Raw genomic sequence first — 20,988 nt, forward strand, 5'->3', positions numbered from 1 at the left:
CCACACCACTGTTTGGTGGGAGACATAACAAGCACACAGATTTCTAACAAAGGCAATAATGTCAGTCAACATAAATGTGGTGTCACCACACATAAATACAATAAAGGAGTTTTATCACACAAAAGAAAAAAAAATGTTCCAGTTATTTTACGTTTAAATATATTTATCCTTGCAAGAGTTGTCAGTTAAAGCTCTGTCTAAGACAAGTAAGACTGCAAAATAATTTGTAAATTTTATGCAAGAAATACTTAAACTTACAATTAACTGGTATGACTGATTCAACACGAACGGCTATTTCCAGATCTGCTGCTCTTTCTCTTAGACTAGCTAGAGTAATGCCAGATCCATCAACTTCTACCTCCACTTTCACACCACTACCATCAGTTTGTCTAAAATATAAGCAAAGATATTGATCATCTCTCTTCAAGGTAATAACAACTACTTACAAAATTTGCACACTTGTTTTAAGTCCTACCTGCGAACACTACTAAAGACAAGTTAATCAAAAGAAAGCAAAACTTTAGGACAGATTATATCAATTGAAAAAAGCGTGCTTATATCAAGGAGAAAAATCTTACTGTGTCATAGGTACTGCTTTATATCAATTTCAATACTGTACAAGGGACATATTAACAAGTCTATAACTATGTACTTAGAACATCTCCCATAAGGCATTGGAAAACAGGTCACACTTTTTCTGTTCCATATCTGATCCATTTTAAGATCAGTTAGTGGTAAAATATTGTGAAGACATGTGTGAAGGATTATTTTTGTGGAACTTTTGTGGCCGAGTCTATCCACAAAATCAAATCCCAACGAACAAGTAAAATTCCTACACAGTCCAACTTTGTTGCTTGAACTCGAAACGATAAGCAAAATTTGTTCCAGTTATTGGTAGTTTGAGCCATAAAAAATATACATATAGATATTTTGCCGGAACCTGACGAGTTAGAGCAAAGGGTGTGCAAAATTTATCTGAGTTCGAGCAAACAAACTTTGACTGTACATAATATATTCAAAAGTTAATCTCCATGAATTCATATCCCCTTAAAATAGTTGTTTCAGTCAAAATAACAAAATCCCATTTCTATGAAATAAAATGATTTGGCATTATTCAAATTAAATATAGATATAATTAAGTGGATTTTGACAATAAAAATACTGACCTCTTTGTTCTAGCAGATGTATACAATCTTGTAACTCTAAACGACCGTCCTTCAAACAACTGATTGAGCTAAAGAAGTATGAATTTTTTTTTATCTCACATATAAATTTGATACCTTTAACATTCAAATTTTCTTGCTTATTATATTATTTGTATGGGTTTAGTGTCACGCCAATAAAATTAGGTGCTATGGAAATTTTCAAGCTTTTGATGGTGGAGAAAGATCGGAGGTGTCATTCCAGGTATAACATCAGGCGCGGGATGACACAAGGGTATACCACCAACCTTCCATAAGCCTGCTGCTTATCTTATGATGTTTATTTATAAAACAGTGGACAAGTTATATTACAATATTACCTCCAAACATACGGACTGTGATGCTCATCTTCAAATGTTTATTTATAAAACAGTGAGTAAGTGAGTTATATAACAATATTACCTCCAAACATTTATAATAGTTAAACAACAAAAACATTGTACTTCTAATGAAACTGATTTTCAGCAGAAATAATAATTTACCAGTTGGGTAATAAAGGCAATATAATTCTGGGCAGCAGGGCTATTGATGTCAGCATATTCTTGACTGTACACATCATCTGGGAACCCCAGTATCACTCTGTGTGTTGCTGTAATAAAAATGAAATACATGGTATCTAGAATTCTTAGGGATCAAGAATTTTACTTTGAGATAACAAAACTTCGACTTAAGGTGAAATGCGCCCCAATTTTTTTTGCCGAATTTCGTCCTGAAATTTATACTGTACAAAATTCAGGATATATGCGATTGAGTTTCGATTTTATTTTGCCACCATATTGTTCAAGTTTTTTGCTGTTGTGTCAGAAACATGGCCCCTGACGTCACTTTTCATGCAATACCCAGTTCCGAATGCTCTCGCCATTTTTCCTTTCCTGTGCTCTGAATGTCATGTTAATGAAAAATACAAAATAATTGTCACTTTGCACGCAGAAAATGCTACTAAATGGTACAAAATTCAGCGAAATAAGACTGACGCTAAAGACATCAGAGATGATATTGTTACTAGCATTTCTGGCATCTTTTCAATCAGTGTCTTTGAGAGATACATTGATACTGTTCAAATATTCAAATATACTGTAAAACACATTATTTGCAAGAAGAATATTTTCACTGATACTAGCAAGTTTCATACACACAAGTTCAAACTAGAGTCTATTTGCTAATTTTGGCAAGTTTCATACACACAGTCAAAGCTTTCACAAAAAAATACACAACTTTTATCAGCTTAAACTACATTTCTGGTTTCACTTTTCACAATGTTGCCAATTAAAAACTTTGCAAATAAATGAAATCTGACTTTTCTGAGAAAATTAGGAAAAAAGGTTTCATAGTACACACATTTCTCAAATGGGCAGTCAAACCAGTTGAATCCAGTTGCATTCTGGAAATACTCTGCATAGTCCTTATTATTCTGCATGTTTTCAAGTCTTGTTTTAATATCATTGCTCTCACTGACACACATTCTTCTTTCTCTGTACCATTCTGTCATTCCTGTAAAGCATCCTTGCAGAGCTCTGAAATAAAGAGATTAATTTTTGAAACAATGGGATTAACTTTTAAATGATGAGATTAATTCTGATACAACAAGATTCCCTCTGAAATGACAGGATTCACATTGAAATAATGGTATTCACTCTAAAATTATGAGATCAACTCTAATATAATGGGATTTACTTTAAAATAATGAGATTAATTTTGATATAATGAAACTGATTTTGAAATTATGGTATTCACATTGGAATAATGAAATCAACTCCAAAACTAGAGCTGCTTTTGAGAAAAGCGCTTGTCTCCCACAACTGCCTAATCATCTAAATAGTAAGTCAGTCTTTATATACTGTTTACTCACTACAAATATACCTTTGAAGAGTAAAAAGGCTGATTTTGGATAATTCTAGGGCCATAATTTTGAAGTGCCTGGGCCGATTTGGCTAGTTATCAAATTTGGCCGAGGACTTATGGTCAAAAGCATTTTGTTAAAGTTTGGTGAAGATCGGATGAGAAATGTTCGACTTAGAGCGCGGACAAGAGTAAAAAGGCCTATTTTCGGTAATTCAAGGGCCATAATTCCGAAGTGCCTGGGCCGATTTGGCTGCTTATCGAACTTGGCCAAGGACTTATGGTCAAACACATTTTATTCAAGTTTGGTGATGATCGGATGAGAAATGTTTGACTTAGAGCGCAGACAAGAGTAAAAAGGCCAATTTTTGGTAATTCAAGGGCCATAATTCCGAAGTGCCATGGCCGATTTGGCTAGTTATCAAACTTGGCTGAGACTTATGGTCTAAACACATTTTTTATCAATGTGTTTGTTGATGAATCGGTGAGAAATTGTTTGATCTAAGTGCGGTACAAGATTAAAAAACTTAAATAAAGGCCATTTTCGGTAATTCAAGAGCCATAATCCAAGTGCCTGGCTGATTTGGCTAGTTATCGAACTTGGCAGAGGACCTATGGTCAAACACATTTTTTCAAGTTTGGTGAAGATCGGATGAGAAATGTTCGACTTAGAGTGTGGACAAGATTATAAAAGGGCCATTCTACAAGGATAACTCAAATGCCTCCCGATCGCTAGTTCGAATTTGGAGAGACTATAATAATAGATTCACTTTTAAGAAACACTGCAATAATGGGTTTCACTCTGAAATAATGGGATGAACTTTGAAAGAAAACTGAAATAATGTCATTCACTCCGAGATAATGAGATCCACTTTGAAATAATGAAATAAAAATTCTGAGATAATGAGAATGGGGGTTCTTTTCTTACTTAAATCCTAAACACCACTTCTTACATAAATCTCTAGGTGATTTCAACAATACTTCAAAACAATAGTTATCTATTTGCTATTTCATTCAGTAAGTGCATAAGCGTTACCAAAAAAAGTTTCTTTGATATGTTTCGAGTCTGGTAAATATTTCGAGAAGTGTTGTTTTTTTTTTGTATAATAAAGCAAACAACAGGCTTGCTTGGGTGATATGGGATACTGTCAACCTTGGAAAAATGATAAAACTCTGGGCTATCGGGTGTTATTACTCTGTTCTCAGGCTGCCAAAGATCCATTTCACCCAGCCTATATAATATATATATGCAAATATTTTCGGTGCCACGACCAAGATCTCTTGAGACTATCTGTAAACTGCTGTAGGAGTATATGAAGATTGACAACTTTCTGTTTTAACAGCAACATAATTAATTATTTACCTGCATCCATACTCGGTTGATCCGTATTCTTCCTCCTGCATAGCTTTAATGACATGTATTCCACAAGCAGCTGTTACCATAGTAACCAGCTCTTCTTCAGCTGGACAATCAGCTAGACTGTTAGTTGATAATTTATCTGAAATTATTTTTGTAACCTCTTCAGCAAAATTTTCTTACATAAATAAGGCAAACAAGAGGGACATTGATCCTAAAACGCTCACATGTGTAAAAGGCTTCATGTGCGTTATATCGTAATGGTACATGTACAATGTTAGGTTTATATAAATATCAAGGCTCTACCTATCATATGGCTTCAGAAAGATAATATTCAAAATTTCTTTTTATTACCTAAATATACTTACCACATGGCATAGTCATTTGAACCAACGGCAATAATTTAACAAATACAATAGACAGTCAAAACCTGATATCACACACCAAGTTGTGTGAAATTATTTCAAAATTGGACCAGCAGCTCAGGAGAGGATGTCGTTTGAAGATTTTCTTATTTTTAGCTCTTCCAGCATCTATGTGCAAGCAAGCAGATCCGTTTAAACAACTTTGGTAGAAGACCACCCAAGGAACATACAGGCCAAATTTCATTAAAATCCATTCAGTGCTTTTGTAGGAGATGTCATTTAAAGAAACTGTTAAAGATAGAGGGACGAATGGACAGGACAGACTCATGCACCTTGACAGACACATCATGATCAAAATAGCTCAACATGAGAATTTCATGCTCTAATGAGCTAAAAACATTAAAAAAGTTTAGAGTTACTTGCTTTCCACAATGGCCTGGATAAAACCAGTGATACAAGTAATAAACAGCATTTGTGTTACATCACTGGGGTTACAAACTATTTGTCTGATTCCAGCTAAAACATGTTATGTATTATGAATCACATTTTTTTCTGGATTGAACGAAGTATATTGTTTTTCAGACATTACCTCTACAATCTGAGAAAATTTCCTGCACTTCATACAGAGGCTCCATCTCCTCGTTGGATGTGGCTTTCATGTGTATTAGGTAAAGAAGAGATGGATGAAGTTCTTCTGGATCACAAGTGAATTCTGGTTCCGAGGAAAATTCTCTGTACACACACTGCGCGGTATACTTGTAAGTGCTGTTAAAAAATATAAAGAAAAAATCAAGGGTTTCTTTTTAAATAAAATTAACAGAGGATTATATATCAGAAATATTTTGTCTTGCAACCTTGATTCATGTTTAAACTTGGGAAGTTGTCAGTTATTTATAGACAACAAAGTGGGCCTGTATTCATCAACATTTTAAGTCTGAAATTTGGACTCCTACATTAAGTTTGTTAGAATTCAAATTCCTTTAACTTCCTTTGTAATAAATCTATATTACTGAAACTTCAGACAAGCTTTTTTGTTTGTTTCAGAGTATGGCATACTCATGCCAGATGTCATCAAAATTCATACCAGATCTACAAAAAGAGGGCAAAAAAATATTCTAGCATGGAAGAGTCACTAGTCTAAGGCTGAAAATATTGATAAATATTGACCCTGGGAAGTATAGAATCTAGTTCTAATTGACTGTTTCTTTGTTTTGGGTTTTAAATGCTGTTTTTAACAGTATTTCAGTTATGTTACATCTGACAGTTTACCTATCCAGTTTTTCTGGATCTCTACCAGTACAAACCTGTTCTCTGCGAATAACCACCAACTTCCACACACGAGTCAGAGGTGGAGAACGAATGATTTCAGACACAATGTCTTTTATCAAATTGTATGGAGAACAAAGATCAAACCCATGACCCCCAAATCCATCATCTGCACTCTCCCTACTGAGCTAAGTAGGCAGGCTTTTTGCTGACTGACTGCCTGACCGCCATTACTGAAAACACTGCTGTTAACCTGCATTAACTCTTACCAAACTATCAAATGTTCAACTCCCTCTGTTGACCCCCTAAAAGAAGCTTATCAGGGTATAAAAAGCTTTTTAGATTGTAGTTTTTACATTCAAAATATAGCTTTTTCCATTTTTGTTAAAAAACTATTCTTAAATTAAAGTTCTTAAACATCTGAATGGGTAAGGTACTTACATGATCTTCAAGTGAGGATATTTGATCAATGTATTTATCTATTGTTTATCAAAAATCTAAATATATAGTTTACTTACACACATCTAAATGGTACTGTATGGTTGTATCCCATTAGCGAATCTGCACTTTTCATGTATAAAAGGTTAACAGCACTGCCGAGACATCTATCAGTTAGTTTTTTTCCTACATCAAGCATTGTATATCTCTCACATGGATAATCTGTGTCTATAAATAAAATATATTCATATGATACATTGTGCTGAACTAACTTATTTTGGCTTGTTTATTTGTATGTATGTTTATTTATAGTCAACACAGGTAACCAATATGGATGACTCCTCCAAAAGACTGTGAGTACTAGTACTAGAAAGATAGTGCTCCAATTCCAGGATCTTGCCTGCTTCTTCAGTATGCCAGGTGAAAACGACACATACATTGGACTCTTACCCAATTCTACTAATTTTCAGTTGGAGGAGCGGGGGCTCAAACTCACATCCCCTGGTGTCGTAGTCAAGACTGTGTTACCACTGGACCACTGTGTCCGCTCTTATTTCTGTTTGTGAAGAAGCTTCAATTTAACCATAGTCAAATCATAGGAAAACATTATTAATTCTTTATGAGTCACATTTTCTGCAGAATATTTGTCTATTTGACCTAGATTTTGACCCAGGATGACACCGTATTAAACTAATTCTAGATTTCACGGAGGCAAACATTATGGCCAAGTTTCATTAAAATTTGGCAATATATTTCTGATCTGTAGAACTGTGAATAACATAATGGATCATCAACCTATACAACACAGCAGCTCACTTTTGGTTCAGGTGAGCTAAAAAGCACTGCTCTGACCTATAAAATAGCATAATTTAATTTACAGCTTCAACTTACACAACCAAAAAAAAATACGATAATATTTTTCTTCAGATTATTTCATATTCACGGGTGGTAAACAAGCAATCCAATTCCTGCTGGGAATATGCTTAAAATGGGTTGCGCGACGTCCGGTGCTGGTGTTGCGCGTAAAAAAAAACGAAATTGAGGTATGTGAAGTTATGATTTTGCTTAGTATAAGACAAGAATATTTTTTCTCAAACAAAGGAAAATGCTATTCCACACAAATATGATGATACATCATATATGTAAAATATCTGGTTTGTAATTTATGACTCGGCTCCATTATCACAAAAACTCTTGTACATAAAGTGTGAAAAAAGTATGAAATCAACAAAAATGGCAGTTTCTGACCTCATATGCCTAATCTGGGGACATCTGATGCTTTTTATGATAACTCAACTGTTATGAAGTAATGGATATCAAAATCATTTGCTTAAAATCCTGCTTAAGGGGACATAATTGACAAAAAATCATCGTGGATGGGATTTGCAATCTTTCCTCCAAAAGCAACATTTCATTCAAGTGTATGTAATATTCATGACTGTTTTACACATGTTTGATCATTAGAAGGAGCACGTTTTCAGAAAGAAGTCACAAGAGTTAGACAATCTGCATTTTTCATGATTCCATACTTTTTTGATAGATCGAGCCAGCAGAGTTTTCCTGATATCAGGGCTGATTCTTAAATTAATAATTTGGTATTTCAAACATATGATCTTTATTCATATTTGGGTCAAATAGCATTTTGCTTTTTTTGGAAAACACTCGTAAATGTGTCATTATTTACCAAAACAAACACCCACCTACCTCGATTTTGTATATATTGATGCGCAACACCAGCACTGGAAGTCGCGCAACCCATTTTAAGCGTATTCCCAGTGGGAATTGGACTGCTCGTTTACTGATATTCAAATTCTTAGTCATTGACTGAAAGTGTTGAGATATGATAAAACTCTTTTTATAACCATACAAAGAAGAAAATAAAAAGTTACCACAAGTCTCATTCTTCAGTAGGTCTCTTCTCAGGCGTTCATCATTGAAGACATAGCTGGTAGAGTTTATATAGCACCCTACTTCTGATGTAATACTGTTGACACAACGACGCATTCTGAACTCTGATCTGTTCAATTACATAACAATTATAAGCAGTTTTCAAAAGAATGATCGATCAATTTTCAACTAAATCTGTAATGTTTGTTTTGTTTGTTAGGTTAAAAGTCAGATCAACACAATTCCGGTCATATGGTATCTTTCCAGATTTGATGATGGAGGAAAACCCGAGGTTCCCCTCTGTGCATTATTTCATCATGGGCTAGCACGTGGGTAGAACCAATGACCTTCAGTACGCCAGTTGGATGGCTTCCTCACATGAAGGATTCAACAACCCAAGTGAGACTTGAACCTACCTCAGTGAGGAAAGTGATTTGAAGTCAATGACCTTAATCACTCGGTCATGGAGGACCCCTAAAGCTGAACTGTCATTAAACCATCTAGAAAATGTAATTTTTGTTCTTAGCAACATTTCATACCAATAAATAGACCTATCCCCTTTCAAATATGTATTGACATTTTTAACATCTAATCTAAAACATATGAAAACAAATGGTGCTTTATCACCAAATCAAACTGATAAGCAAAAGGGCACTAATGGTCCCAAATTGTTATGCTTTTTGTGAAAATGTGAAGGTCATTAACACTTCAATTATGCAAACCCACTCAAGTATAATTTACTCCAGAAAATCTTTAAGGTGATTGGTTCCCCGTCCCCCTCTAGTAAGTTTCGTTAAGACACTGGACCAAAATTGGGACCTGCATGCTGTTAATAGGAAAACTGTGCACCTTGAATGCCTGTATGTCCACCAATACTATCAGTCCAACCTGAACCTATGATTTAAGGTGATCTAAAAAGCCTGAATACAGGGTGTCTCACTTTGAAAGAAGATATTAAGCACATATAAGTTCTTTTCTACCATACATAAATCATGTAACGTATATTTCAGTTTACTTACAAGCAGCTTTCTTTTGTGTCTGTCTCGTCTTTATAGTTAGCCTCCGCACCCAGGCAGTAATACTCCAACAAGTGTCTGTTTATATACCAGTTCAGACAGATCTCTTTTCTAGTTGTTGCAAACACAGATGTCACATACTCCAATGTCAGTCCTTTTGATAAAAATATAACCAAGAACAAATAATAAACAACAAAGTCAATAAAATGAATCAGTAGGAATAAAGTTACATATTGCAGAAAAATGGTGTAAAAGCCAACATACCAGCCACATAAGCTGTTTCATCAAGAAGGCATATACAAACACCATTATTACTGACACCAATATTTTTTTCTACATATCCAATCAACAACTACATTGCCTGCCAATCCAATAACCTTCACACTAAACAATCATATGACCTTCAAAGTAAATAATCAGAACCACGTTCTTCAACATTCTGAACAAGTCAGAAATTAAGTCTCAGACTCAAAGAAAGCAAAGATCTTCATTTCTGCTTAGTTTTTGTTCCAGTATGGCAGGTTTCAAACAATGTGTAAGTATGTTCAAACCAATACACTGATGAATTACATATTAGTTGGCCTGAAATATTGATGAATTCTGGTGGACACTAATCATTGATGAATAAAGGTCAATAATGAATACAGGTCAGCATGTAACAATAATGAATACAGGTCAGCATGTAACAATAATGAATACAGGTCAGCATGTAACATTAATGAATACAGGTCAGCATGTATCAATAATGAATACAGGTCAGCATGTAACATTAATGAATACAGGTCAGCATGTATCAATAATGAATACAGGTCAGCATGTAACAATAATGAATACAGACCAGCATGTAACAATAATGAATACAGGTCAGCATGTAACAATAATGAATATGTGTTGCCAATAGAGGTTGAATGAAACATTAATGAATATTGGTCAACAAGACAGATAATATGGAAAAGACATTAAATTTCACAACACTGATTTTATTATTTATATTAACAGCATTACTTTTTGAGTATAATACTAGTTGCATGTTATTTTGTTAAGTCACCAAAATATTTTAAGTCAGTTGGCAACTTTCACACTCAACTGGTTGAGGAAGACCCAATATGCTCCAGCAGATATTACCTCAGGCTCAGGCAACCTAAAAGAACCACCAGCTTCGTCCCAGCCAGTGGAACAGTTTGCTCTCATGAAAAATTCTGCATCTATAAGAAGAGTTTTAAAAAGCACAGTGATGAGCACCGATACAAAAAGACATAAAAACTATGCCAAAGAGATTGCAGTTAACGTATATTCACTACCATAAAAAAGCATGAAAGTACAAAATAGCTTAGATATTTTACTTACCCTCACCCTCATCACAGATTCTCGCTGGGTATGCATTCCAAATAGTTTTATTCTTCATGGCATCATGTACTTCTTGCAATGTGCATGTAGGTCTACCATTTCTTGCTAGGTCTTGGTACCATACACATGACAGGAATTGTACATAGTCACTAAATCAAAGCAAACATTTATTGTTAACATGTACAAATATATATATTCCCATTTAAAGACTCATTCAAAGTACCACAATTTTGAACTAAGGACACTGAACAGGAAATCGACATATTAAATGGTCACAGTTTGACCTGATGCACCTTCTTACAAGTATCACCACATAATGCCCTTTCTTTTTAATATCACAACATAATGCCTTTTCTTAAAATATCATAACATGATGCCCTTCATTACAAGTATCACAGCATGATGTCCTTCCTTACAAGTATCACAACATGATGCCTTTTCTTACAAGCATCACAACATGATGCCTTTTCTTACAAGCATCACAGCATGATGCCCTTTCTTACAAGTATCACAACATGATGTCCTTCCTTACAAGTATCACAACATGATGTCCTGCCTTACAAGTATCACAACAAGATGCCCTTCCTTACAAGTATCACAACATGATGCCTTTTCTTACAAGCATCACAGCATGATGCCCTTTCTTACAAGTATCACAACATGATGTCCTTCCTTACAAGTATCAGAACAAGATGCCCTTCCTTACAAGTATCACAACATGATGCCTTTTCTTACAAGCATCACAGCATGATGCCCTTTCTTACAAGTATCACAACATGATGTCCTTCCTTACAAGTATCAGAACAAGATGTCCTTCCTTACAAGTATCACAGCATAATGCCCTTTCTTACACGTATCACAACATGATGCCCTTCCTTACAAGCATCACAGCATGATGTCCTTTCTTACAAGCATCACAGCATGATGCCCTTTCTTACAAGCATCACAACAAGATGCCCTTCCTTACAAGTATCACAACATGATGCCTTTTCTTACAAGCATCACAGCATGATGCCCTTTCTTACAAGTATCACAACATGATGTCCTTCCTTACAAGTATCAGAACAAGATGTCCTTCCTTACAAGTATCACAACAAGATGCCTTTTCTTACAAGCATTACAGCATTGATGACCTTCCTTACAAGTATCACAACAGATGCCTTCTCTTACAAGCATCACTGCATGATGACCTTCCTTACAAGTATCACAATAAGATGCCTTTTCTTACAAGCATCACAGCATGATGCCCTTCCTTACAAGTATCACAACATGATGGTCTTCCTTACAAGTATCACAGCATGATGGCCTTCCTTACAAGTATCACAGCATGATGGCCTTCCTTACAAGTATCACAGCATGATGGCCTTCCTTACAAGTATCACAGCATGATGGCCTTCCTTACAAGTATCACAACATGATGGCCTTCCTTACAAGTATCATAACATGATGCCCTTCCTTACAAGTATCACAGCATGATGCCCTTCCTTACAAGTATCACAGCATGATGCCCTTCCTTACAAGTATCACAACATGATGGCCTTCCTTACAAGTATCACAATAAGATACCCTTCCTTACAAGTATCACAACAAGATGCCCTTCCTTACTAGTATTCCAACAAGATGCCTTTTCTTACAAGCATCACAGCATGATGACCTTCCTTACAAGTATCAACAATCACAGAAAAAGATGCCCTTTTCTTACAAGATCACACATGATGCCTTCTTACAAGTATCACAGCAAGATGCCCTTTCTTACAAGTCATCACAGCATGATGACTTCCTTACAAGTATCAAACAGATGGCCTTCCTTACAAGTATCACAACAGAATGCCCTTTCCTTACAGTATCACAACAATGATGCCCTTCCTTACATAGTTACACAACAAGATGCCTTTCTTACAAGCATCACATCATGATGACCTTCCTAACAAGTATCACAACAAGATGCCTTTCCTTACAAAAATCACAACATGATGCTTTTTCTTACAAGTATCAAAACATGATGCCCTTCCTTACAAGTATCACAACATGATGCCCTTCCTTACAAGTATCACAACAAGATGCCCTTCCTTACAAGATTCACATCATGATGACCTTCCTTACAAGTATCGAACATGATGCCTTTCTTACAAATATACTCCACAACAATAGATGCTTTTCTTACAAGAATCAAAACATGATGCCCTTCCTTACAAGTATCACATCATGATGACCTTCCTTACAAGTATCAGAACATGATGCTCTTTCTTACAAAATCACAACATGATGCTTTTCTTACAAGAATCAAACATGATGCCTTCCTTACAAGTATCACACATGATGCCTTCCTTACAAGTATCACACATGATTCTGTGCCTACAAGTATAACTTCATGTACTACAGTATCACAAACATAAGCCTGCATATGTACAAATATCATTCCTTACACCATCACACAAACCTTCTAAATATCACAGCAAATGACCGTTACCTTACATATACAAGGGACTGGTCACAATATTGCATCGATGGCTTCCTACAAGTATCACGTAGGCCTTACGAGTATCAAGCTGGGCACTTCTGTACATAGTATCGGACGTCTATATTGTCATAATATCCAATGCATTCCTTCCATCAAGTGGTTTGAAAGGGAAAACATAATTCTAAAATATAAATTTTCTTGACAATATAACAACCTTCCTTAAAGTAGTACAGACATACCTACACTTAAAGTTATCACAAATGATGGCTCTAACATTCCATATTTTATGCCTTCCTTAAACAAGTCTGACATAGCGATGATGCCTCCTTAAAGATAATGTCATTTTGTACTGATGCTTCTTACAGTATACGAAAATTTACCATTACATATACACAGACCTTCTTTATCGGCTTCTCAACCCTCAACAGCAGTTTGACTTCCGTTACAGACACAAAAATTTTTCATCACAATATAATTGCTTATATTGGAAAACAGCTTTCCAGCTTGCACGCTGTGTTTTATAGACTAATTAATGTGGTGATTACAATATGCAAATCTTCCTACATTCAAAGATGGATTTAGTAAATATACAAACAACCCAAACAAATATGATGACTTATAACATGCCCAACAAAGTGCTTTCCACCTTACAAAATACAACATGATGCTTTTTTGACAAGCGTGATTCACGAAACTATGGATAAAACGGTACCTGTCCTTGACGGACTGACAAATATCCTTCTTCATAGCTAAACGAAATTCGTCTAATCATATCTGAGTAATGATAAATAATTACATTGAAATATATCAGGTAAAAATCGAGCCCTTTACTACAAAAATCACAACATAGCTTTTCTTCACAAGAATCAAAACATGATGCCCTTCCTTACAAGTATCACATCATGATGACCTTCCTTACAAGTATCAGAACATGATGCTCTTTCTTACAAAAATCACAACATGATGCTTTTTCTTACAAGAATCAAAACATGATGCCCTTCCTTACAAGTATCACAACATGATGCCCTTCCTTACAAGTATCACAACATTATTTTGTGCAAAGTAACTTCATGAACATACAGTCACAAACATAAACCTGCATTATGTACAAATATCATTACTAGTAACCATTCACAAAACATAATACAGTCAAATACCGTTACTCGATATTCAAGGGACTGTAAAAATTGCATCGATGTATCCGAAGTTCGACGTAACAATATCGACTATCTGGGACTACTTTGTACTTGTGTCGGACGTCTATATTGTCAAAATATCCAATGCATTTTCAAAGGGTTTGAAAGGGGAAAGAAATAATATAAAATTTAATTTTATTGACAAATAAAACACCCTATTTAAATAGTACATACATACATACAACTTTTTAATTTTTCAAAAAATATGTGTAGACATTCGCATTTTTATTCCTTCCTTAAACAAGTCTGAATGTAGCGGTAATGCTCCTAGATGAGTAGTCATTTTGACTGTGCTTCGATAACGAAAATTTACCAGTTAAATACGCATATTATTACTCAACCCTAAATGGCAGGTTTTTACTCCGTCAGACAGAAAAATATTTCATCCAAATTAATTGTTATATTGGAAAACAGCTTGCCAGCTTGCACGCTGTTTTATAAGACTAATTATTGGGGATTAAATGCAAACTTCCTGACATTTGAATTGGATTTAATGATTAAATAACAAACACACAAACTAATTTGATTATGATTAATACATCGCCGGGCAACAATAGGTTGATTTTCACACCTTACAAATAACATGGATATTTTTTGACAAGCTGTGATATCGACGAAACTAGGTGTAAAAACGGTACATGTCAGTTGACGGGACTGAAAAATCTCTTCGAGCTAAACGAAATATCGAGCTAATCATATCGAGGTAATGATAAATAATTACATTGAAATATATAGGTAAAAATCGGGACCGACTAAAACACATCATGCTAACCGGAGTATCGAGCTAACCGATATCGAGGTAACGAGATTCAACTGTATTATAAATAAAGTTCCAACCTGTTACAAAAAGAAAATATAGGTAAAACTAATGGATGCTCCCCGAAATATGATTATTGCATATTATAAGAACAAATTAAAGTGGAATTTATCTACTGGGCAATTTCATCAAACTGTTCCGGAGGAATACTCTGGGCAAGAATTGCAGGATGGATGGACAAATCAGCAACTTCCAGAAGCATAAAAAGTTATGAATGTTTTGTTGTTTTTTCCACGTCTTCTTTATTTTTTTCAATTATTTCAATAATTTTATTGATTGAAATGTTGAGCTAGATATTTTTCTGATACTTTCTATCTTTGAAGTAATGGTAGAAAGTGGACAACAGTCATATATATCATAAATTCCACTGTGGACATTTGATATACTTACTTGCAATTACTTGTCACTTTGTAGTACTCCCAAGATGGATTACAATTGTACTGTGTGGCTATATCAAAATATTCAGCTGTACATGGTGAAGGCTCTGTAAAAATAACTTGGAGCATGAATAATCACCACTTAAAATACTAAATATCTTGTAAAAATAACTTGGACCATGAATAATCACCACTTGAAATACCAAATATCTTGTAAAAATAACTTGGACTATGACTAATCACCACTTGTAATACCAAATATCTTGTAAAAATAACTAGGAGCATGAATAATCACCACTTGAAATACTAAATATCTTGTAAAAGTAACTTGGACCATCAATAATCACCACTTGAAAAATCACCACTTGAAATACTAAATATCTGGTAAAAGTAACTTGGAGCATGAATAATCACCACTTGAAATACCAAATATCTTGTAAAAGTAACTAGGAGCATGAATAATCACCACTTGAAATACCAAATATCTTGTAAAAGTAACTAGGAGCATGAATAATCACCACTTGAAATACCAAATATCTTGTAAAAGTAACTAGGAGCATGAATAATCACCACTTGAAATACCAAATATCTTGTAAAAATAACTTGGAGCATGAATAATCACCACTTGAAATACTAAATATCTTGTAAAAGTAACTAGGAGCATGAATAATCACCACTTGAAAAACTAAATATCTTGTAAAAGTAACTTGGACCATCAATAATCACCACTTGAAAAATCACCACTTGAAATACTAAATATCTTGTAAAAATAACTTGGACCATGAATAATCACCACTTGAAATACTAAATATCTTGTAAAAGTAACTTAAACCATGAATAATCACCACTTGAAAAACCAAATATCTTGTAAAAGTCACTTGGACCATCAATAATCACCACTTGAAATACCAAATATCTTGTAAAAATAACTTGGACCATGAATAATCACCACTTGAAAATCACCACTTGAAATACAAAATATCTGGTAAAAGTAACTTGGACCATAAATAATCACCACTTGAAATACTAAATATCTTGTAAAAATAACTTGGACCATGAATAATCACCACTTGAAATACTAAATATCTGGTAAAAGTAACTTGGACCATGAATAATCACCACTTGAAATACTAAATATCTTGTAAAAATAACTTGGACCATGAATAATCACCACTTGAAATACTAAATATCTTGTGAAAGTAACTTGGACCATGAATAATCACCACTTGAAGTACTAAATATCTTGTGAAAGTAACTTGGACCATGAATAATCACCACTTGAAGTACTAAATATCTTGTAAAAATAACTTGGACCATGAATAATCACCACTTGAAAAACTAAATATCTTGTAAAAATAACTTGGACCATCAATAATCACCACTTGAAAAACTAAATATCTTGTGAAAATAACTTGGACCATCAATAATCACCACTTGAAATACTAAATATCTTGTGAAAATAACTTGGACCATGAATAATCACCACTTGAAATACTAAATATCTTGTGAAAATAACTTGGACCATGAATAATCACCACTTGAAATACTAAATATCTTGTGAAAATAACTTGAAGCATGAATAATCACCACTTGAAATACCAAATATCTTGTGAAAATAACTTGGACCATGAATAATCACCACTTGAAATACTAAATATCTTGTGAAAGTAACTTGGACCATGAATAATCACCACTTGAAATACTAAATATCTTGTGAAAGTAACTTGGACCATGAATAATCACCACTTGAAATACTAAATATCTTGTAAAAATAACTTGGAGCATGAATAATCACCACTTGAAAAACTAAATATCTTGTAAAAATAACTTGGACCATCAATAATCACCACTTGAAATACTAAATATCTTGTAAAAGTAACTTGGACCATCAATAATCACCACTTGAAAAATCACCACTTGAAATACTAAATATCTTGTAAAAATAACTTGGACCATGAATAATCACCACTTGAAATACCAAATATCTTGTAAAAATAACTTGGAGCATGAATAATCACCACTTGAAATACTAAATATCTTGTAAAAGTAACTTGGCCCATGAATAATCATCTCTTGAAATACTATATATCTTACAATTTTGTACCTGTAATAACAGCAATATTTCGGGCAGTTGTGTGCTGGCGGCAAGTGATTTTGCCTTTGCGAACAGTGCAGACCAAGATCAGCCTGCACGGATCATATGGTCTGCACTGTTCGCTATTCAGTCAGTAAATTTTCAGTGAACACATCTTCGAATAATAAATGGTACTGCCCAAATTGAAAGATGGACCAGTCCATTTTAGAAATTAGCAGGCTAAGGATTAATTAGAAATGAAGGAAAGGCCTAAAAAGGAACAGGTGGAATATAGTAAACAATGAATTTAACTTGAACAAAGTGAAGAATGCAGTGGAATATGCAAAATAAAAGTGTAAGTTAAGCCAGGCAATGTCAGGCTAGTGTAAATCAACAATGACCATTACCTTCTGGACACTGAGGACAGCATTCACCCTCTGGGGTAAATGGATTATCACAATCTGGTTCTAAGCATGAAACAGCAGCACAGACTGAAAAAGAAATATATGGTTGAATTGAAAATTCTAAAATCACACAAAACCATCAAGTAGAAAAGCTCCCTGGATAGCTTCTATTCGCATTTAATGAATTAAACTCATTTAGTACGCTGTCATATCCACAGTGATGGAAGATAAATGATTTCAGACAAAAACCTAAATTAGCCACTAAGCTTAGGTACCCCTAACATCAAATTGTGATTTTTTTCCAACCTTTAAAACACAGAATTTCCTTATGAGAAATGAAGGGATTATTGAACCAAAGCGGAAATTGTTTTCTAGAGAAAAAAATCGTATATATATGTGCCAATATACCCTCTGAAAAAGTTCGTTAAAAATCAATAAAATATTCTTGAGGGTAAGTTCTTGAAGATGTTTTTCAGTCCTTAAAATGTTTTATTATGTTGAAATTGAGAGAGGCTGATTATGATATTCTAGAAAAAGTTTGATGGTTTTTGTTTTTACAGTGAATTTCTACATGGAGATATTACTGGTAATGTTGCTAGTTTCAATGGTTAACACAATGAGTTGTCATTTTTATTCATTGCATGTTTTACGTTTTAACACGCCTGCCACACGTTTTAGTTCATATAGCCATGACATCAGGTGTGAAAAATGTACAAAAACTACGTTAATGAGCTAACTAAAACTCAGAAAACCCCAAACAAACTAAAACTCATGTCTTAAATCCAACTGTTGTCTATGTGCCTACTGAAGATTATACAATCAAATGGTTCACGAGAAAAGGCTGTTTTAAGCATTTTTTTTTATATTTGGGTCTGATGGCCCATGCCACAGAACAACTTTGGTGAAATTCTTACTAGCACTTTCTGAGATGTTTAATTAAAATTGTGGAGGATACAGCCTGTCCATCCACTTACTGTATACTAACAACTCATCTGGAACTTTTGGTTCAAACATTCAGGTTTGCATAAAAAATTGTTCCTAATTTTATCTAACAAAGTTCACATTCAAAAACCCATTGTGGTTCTAATGACACCAACTTAGATGGTTCTTCAAAACATGCTCAAACCAATTCTCTTTTTTGGTAAAAGACCATGAAATTTTATGCACACAAAATTAGTCCATACTCTGTTTAGCCAACCCTATACTTTGAACCATCATCATAGAGTAAAATGCCTACTAAATTAAATGTTTTCACAGTATGCAGTGTTTCTCCTCTGATTACAATTATTACCTGGGTTTTTACAAAGGTCACAACACTGTTGCCCTTCCCTGGTAGAACAATCAGGACTGCCACACAATACTCTGCCACAATCTACTTCTTCTGAAAGAAACAATTTCCTCCTTAATGTAAAAAAAAACAAGACAACCATGACGGCCCTGAGTCACCCACCTGATCTTTACCATTTCATCAGGAATATATGTCAAAATCTACTGCATCATAAATGTTAAGTCATCAAACAGTCCATAAAAAGTTAGCTGCTTAAACATAATCCTATTTTAATTCCTGGCAGCCCACAGAAGGGGTCAAGCAAAAACAATAAATTTGAGGGAGCATCTTACAAGGAAACTACTGAGAAGACCTATATAAGGCTTTCATTCTTTTCCCTCTGGCAGCCAACAAAATGGGCCATGTAGAACAAGTTGAACAAACAAGAGCGAGGATTTTTCAATGATGCTACACACCAAGTTTGGTGAAGATCCATTCAGTTGAGATTTTGAAAAAGGATGTTATAAGGATGCTACAGATTAAGTTTGGTGCTAATCCATCAAGTGGTTCATGAGAAGAAATCATTCAAATGAATTTCTAGTTTAAGTTCTGGTGTTCCCTAATATTGGCCAAGTGTAACCACCTGAACAAATTTTAAAGAAGACCTTACAATGATGCTATTCACCAAGTTTGGTGAAGATCAATCAAGTACTTCACTGGAAAAATGTTTAATTATTTCTATTTTTAGCTCTTGAGGCACCTAGGAGAGACTAAGCCAATCCATTTGAATAACTTGACAGGGGAAATACAAGGAAGTTGCAGACCAAGTTTGGTGATAATCCATCAAGTGGTTCACTGAGACATTTATGGTAATGATTTTATTAGCTTTAGTTCTGCGTGCCATGAAAGGGGCAAAGCAGAATCATCTGAAAAAGTTGAGGAACAGGACCTCGACAGGATAATACGGACCTTGTTTGGTTTAATTCTGACCTGTAGTTTCAGAGAAGAAGATATTTTATGTAAATTGTGAACTACAGACAATGACAGAGTTTCCACCTACAGTAATAGGTTTTCCTGAACCTTTTGTTCAGGTCAGCTAAAATGGCACATATCATGCATTACTTTCCCACATAAACAGGGTATTATCAAAGGCCTGAATGGCCTGAGTCGGCTAATGATTGATGTACTGACAGTATAGTCTACCAGTTTCAGTTTGTTTTTAGTTTTTTAGTTAAAATTTCATAACACAGATCGATATTTACCCAAAATATTATATCCGGATACGATTACACTTTTCTCCAGTTTGAACAATATATTTTACAAATTGTGATGATACGAAGACATTTAGCAGCAATTGGCAGTATCTGACATTGAAGTTTACGGTTAAATTACCTCTTATTTAAATCTTTTCATAAAAAAGTTGTTTCGTTTCGCCAAACATAGACCATCTACTTTCGATTTCAAAAACTACAAGAAAATACAATTTAATGTTTCGCCGATTTGTTTATTTCTCGAAAAATAAGAATTAAAATCATTTTTAATATCAGTAGTAACTAAACAAACCAGTAAGAGCTTCTTCTTCCGATAATTTATCCGTTTACTGACTGCAAAATTCAACCCACGCAAAGTTTATGGAAATCATACGATGCGTGTTTACGTTCAATGTGGGAGAATT

At 34.4% G+C, this 20,988-nt stretch overlaps 1 protein-coding gene across 6 annotated transcripts in view; it reads right to left on the reverse strand.

Moving 5' to 3' along the window:
* Positions 1-20,988, reverse strand: part of LOC123546327 (uncharacterized) — a 313,757-nt gene that overhangs the window by 62,527 nt on the left and 230,242 nt on the right. For 5 of the 6 annotated variants that reach the window (XM_053551862.1, XM_053551858.1, XM_053551861.1 and 2 more), the window contains exons 89-101: positions 19,338-19,427; positions 18,050-18,133; positions 15,582-15,675; positions 10,718-10,866; positions 9,374-9,524; positions 8,357-8,484; positions 6,548-6,695; positions 5,353-5,528; positions 4,405-4,540; positions 2,541-2,716; positions 1,685-1,791; positions 1,167-1,234; positions 259-389 (exon numbers count right to left, since the gene is read on the reverse strand). In XM_053551862.1, coding sequence (XP_053407837.1) covers positions 259-389; positions 1,167-1,234; positions 1,685-1,791; positions 2,541-2,716; positions 4,405-4,540; positions 5,353-5,528; positions 6,548-6,695; positions 8,357-8,484; positions 9,374-9,524; positions 10,718-10,866; positions 15,582-15,675; positions 18,050-18,133; positions 19,338-19,427 — 1,638 coding nt within the window. The remainder of the gene's footprint in view (positions 1-258; positions 390-1,166; positions 1,235-1,684; positions 1,792-2,540; positions 2,717-4,404; positions 4,541-5,352; positions 5,529-6,547; positions 6,696-8,356; positions 8,485-9,373; positions 9,525-10,717; positions 10,867-15,581; positions 15,676-18,049; positions 18,134-19,337; positions 19,428-20,988) is intronic. The other variant, XM_053551859.1, reaches the window with a different exon arrangement.

The sequence above is a fragment of the Mercenaria mercenaria genome, chromosome 9, assembly GCF_021730395.1.
Source record: "Mercenaria mercenaria strain notata chromosome 9, MADL_Memer_1, whole genome shotgun sequence".
Taxonomy (NCBI): domain Eukaryota; kingdom Metazoa; phylum Mollusca; class Bivalvia; order Venerida; family Veneridae; genus Mercenaria; species Mercenaria mercenaria.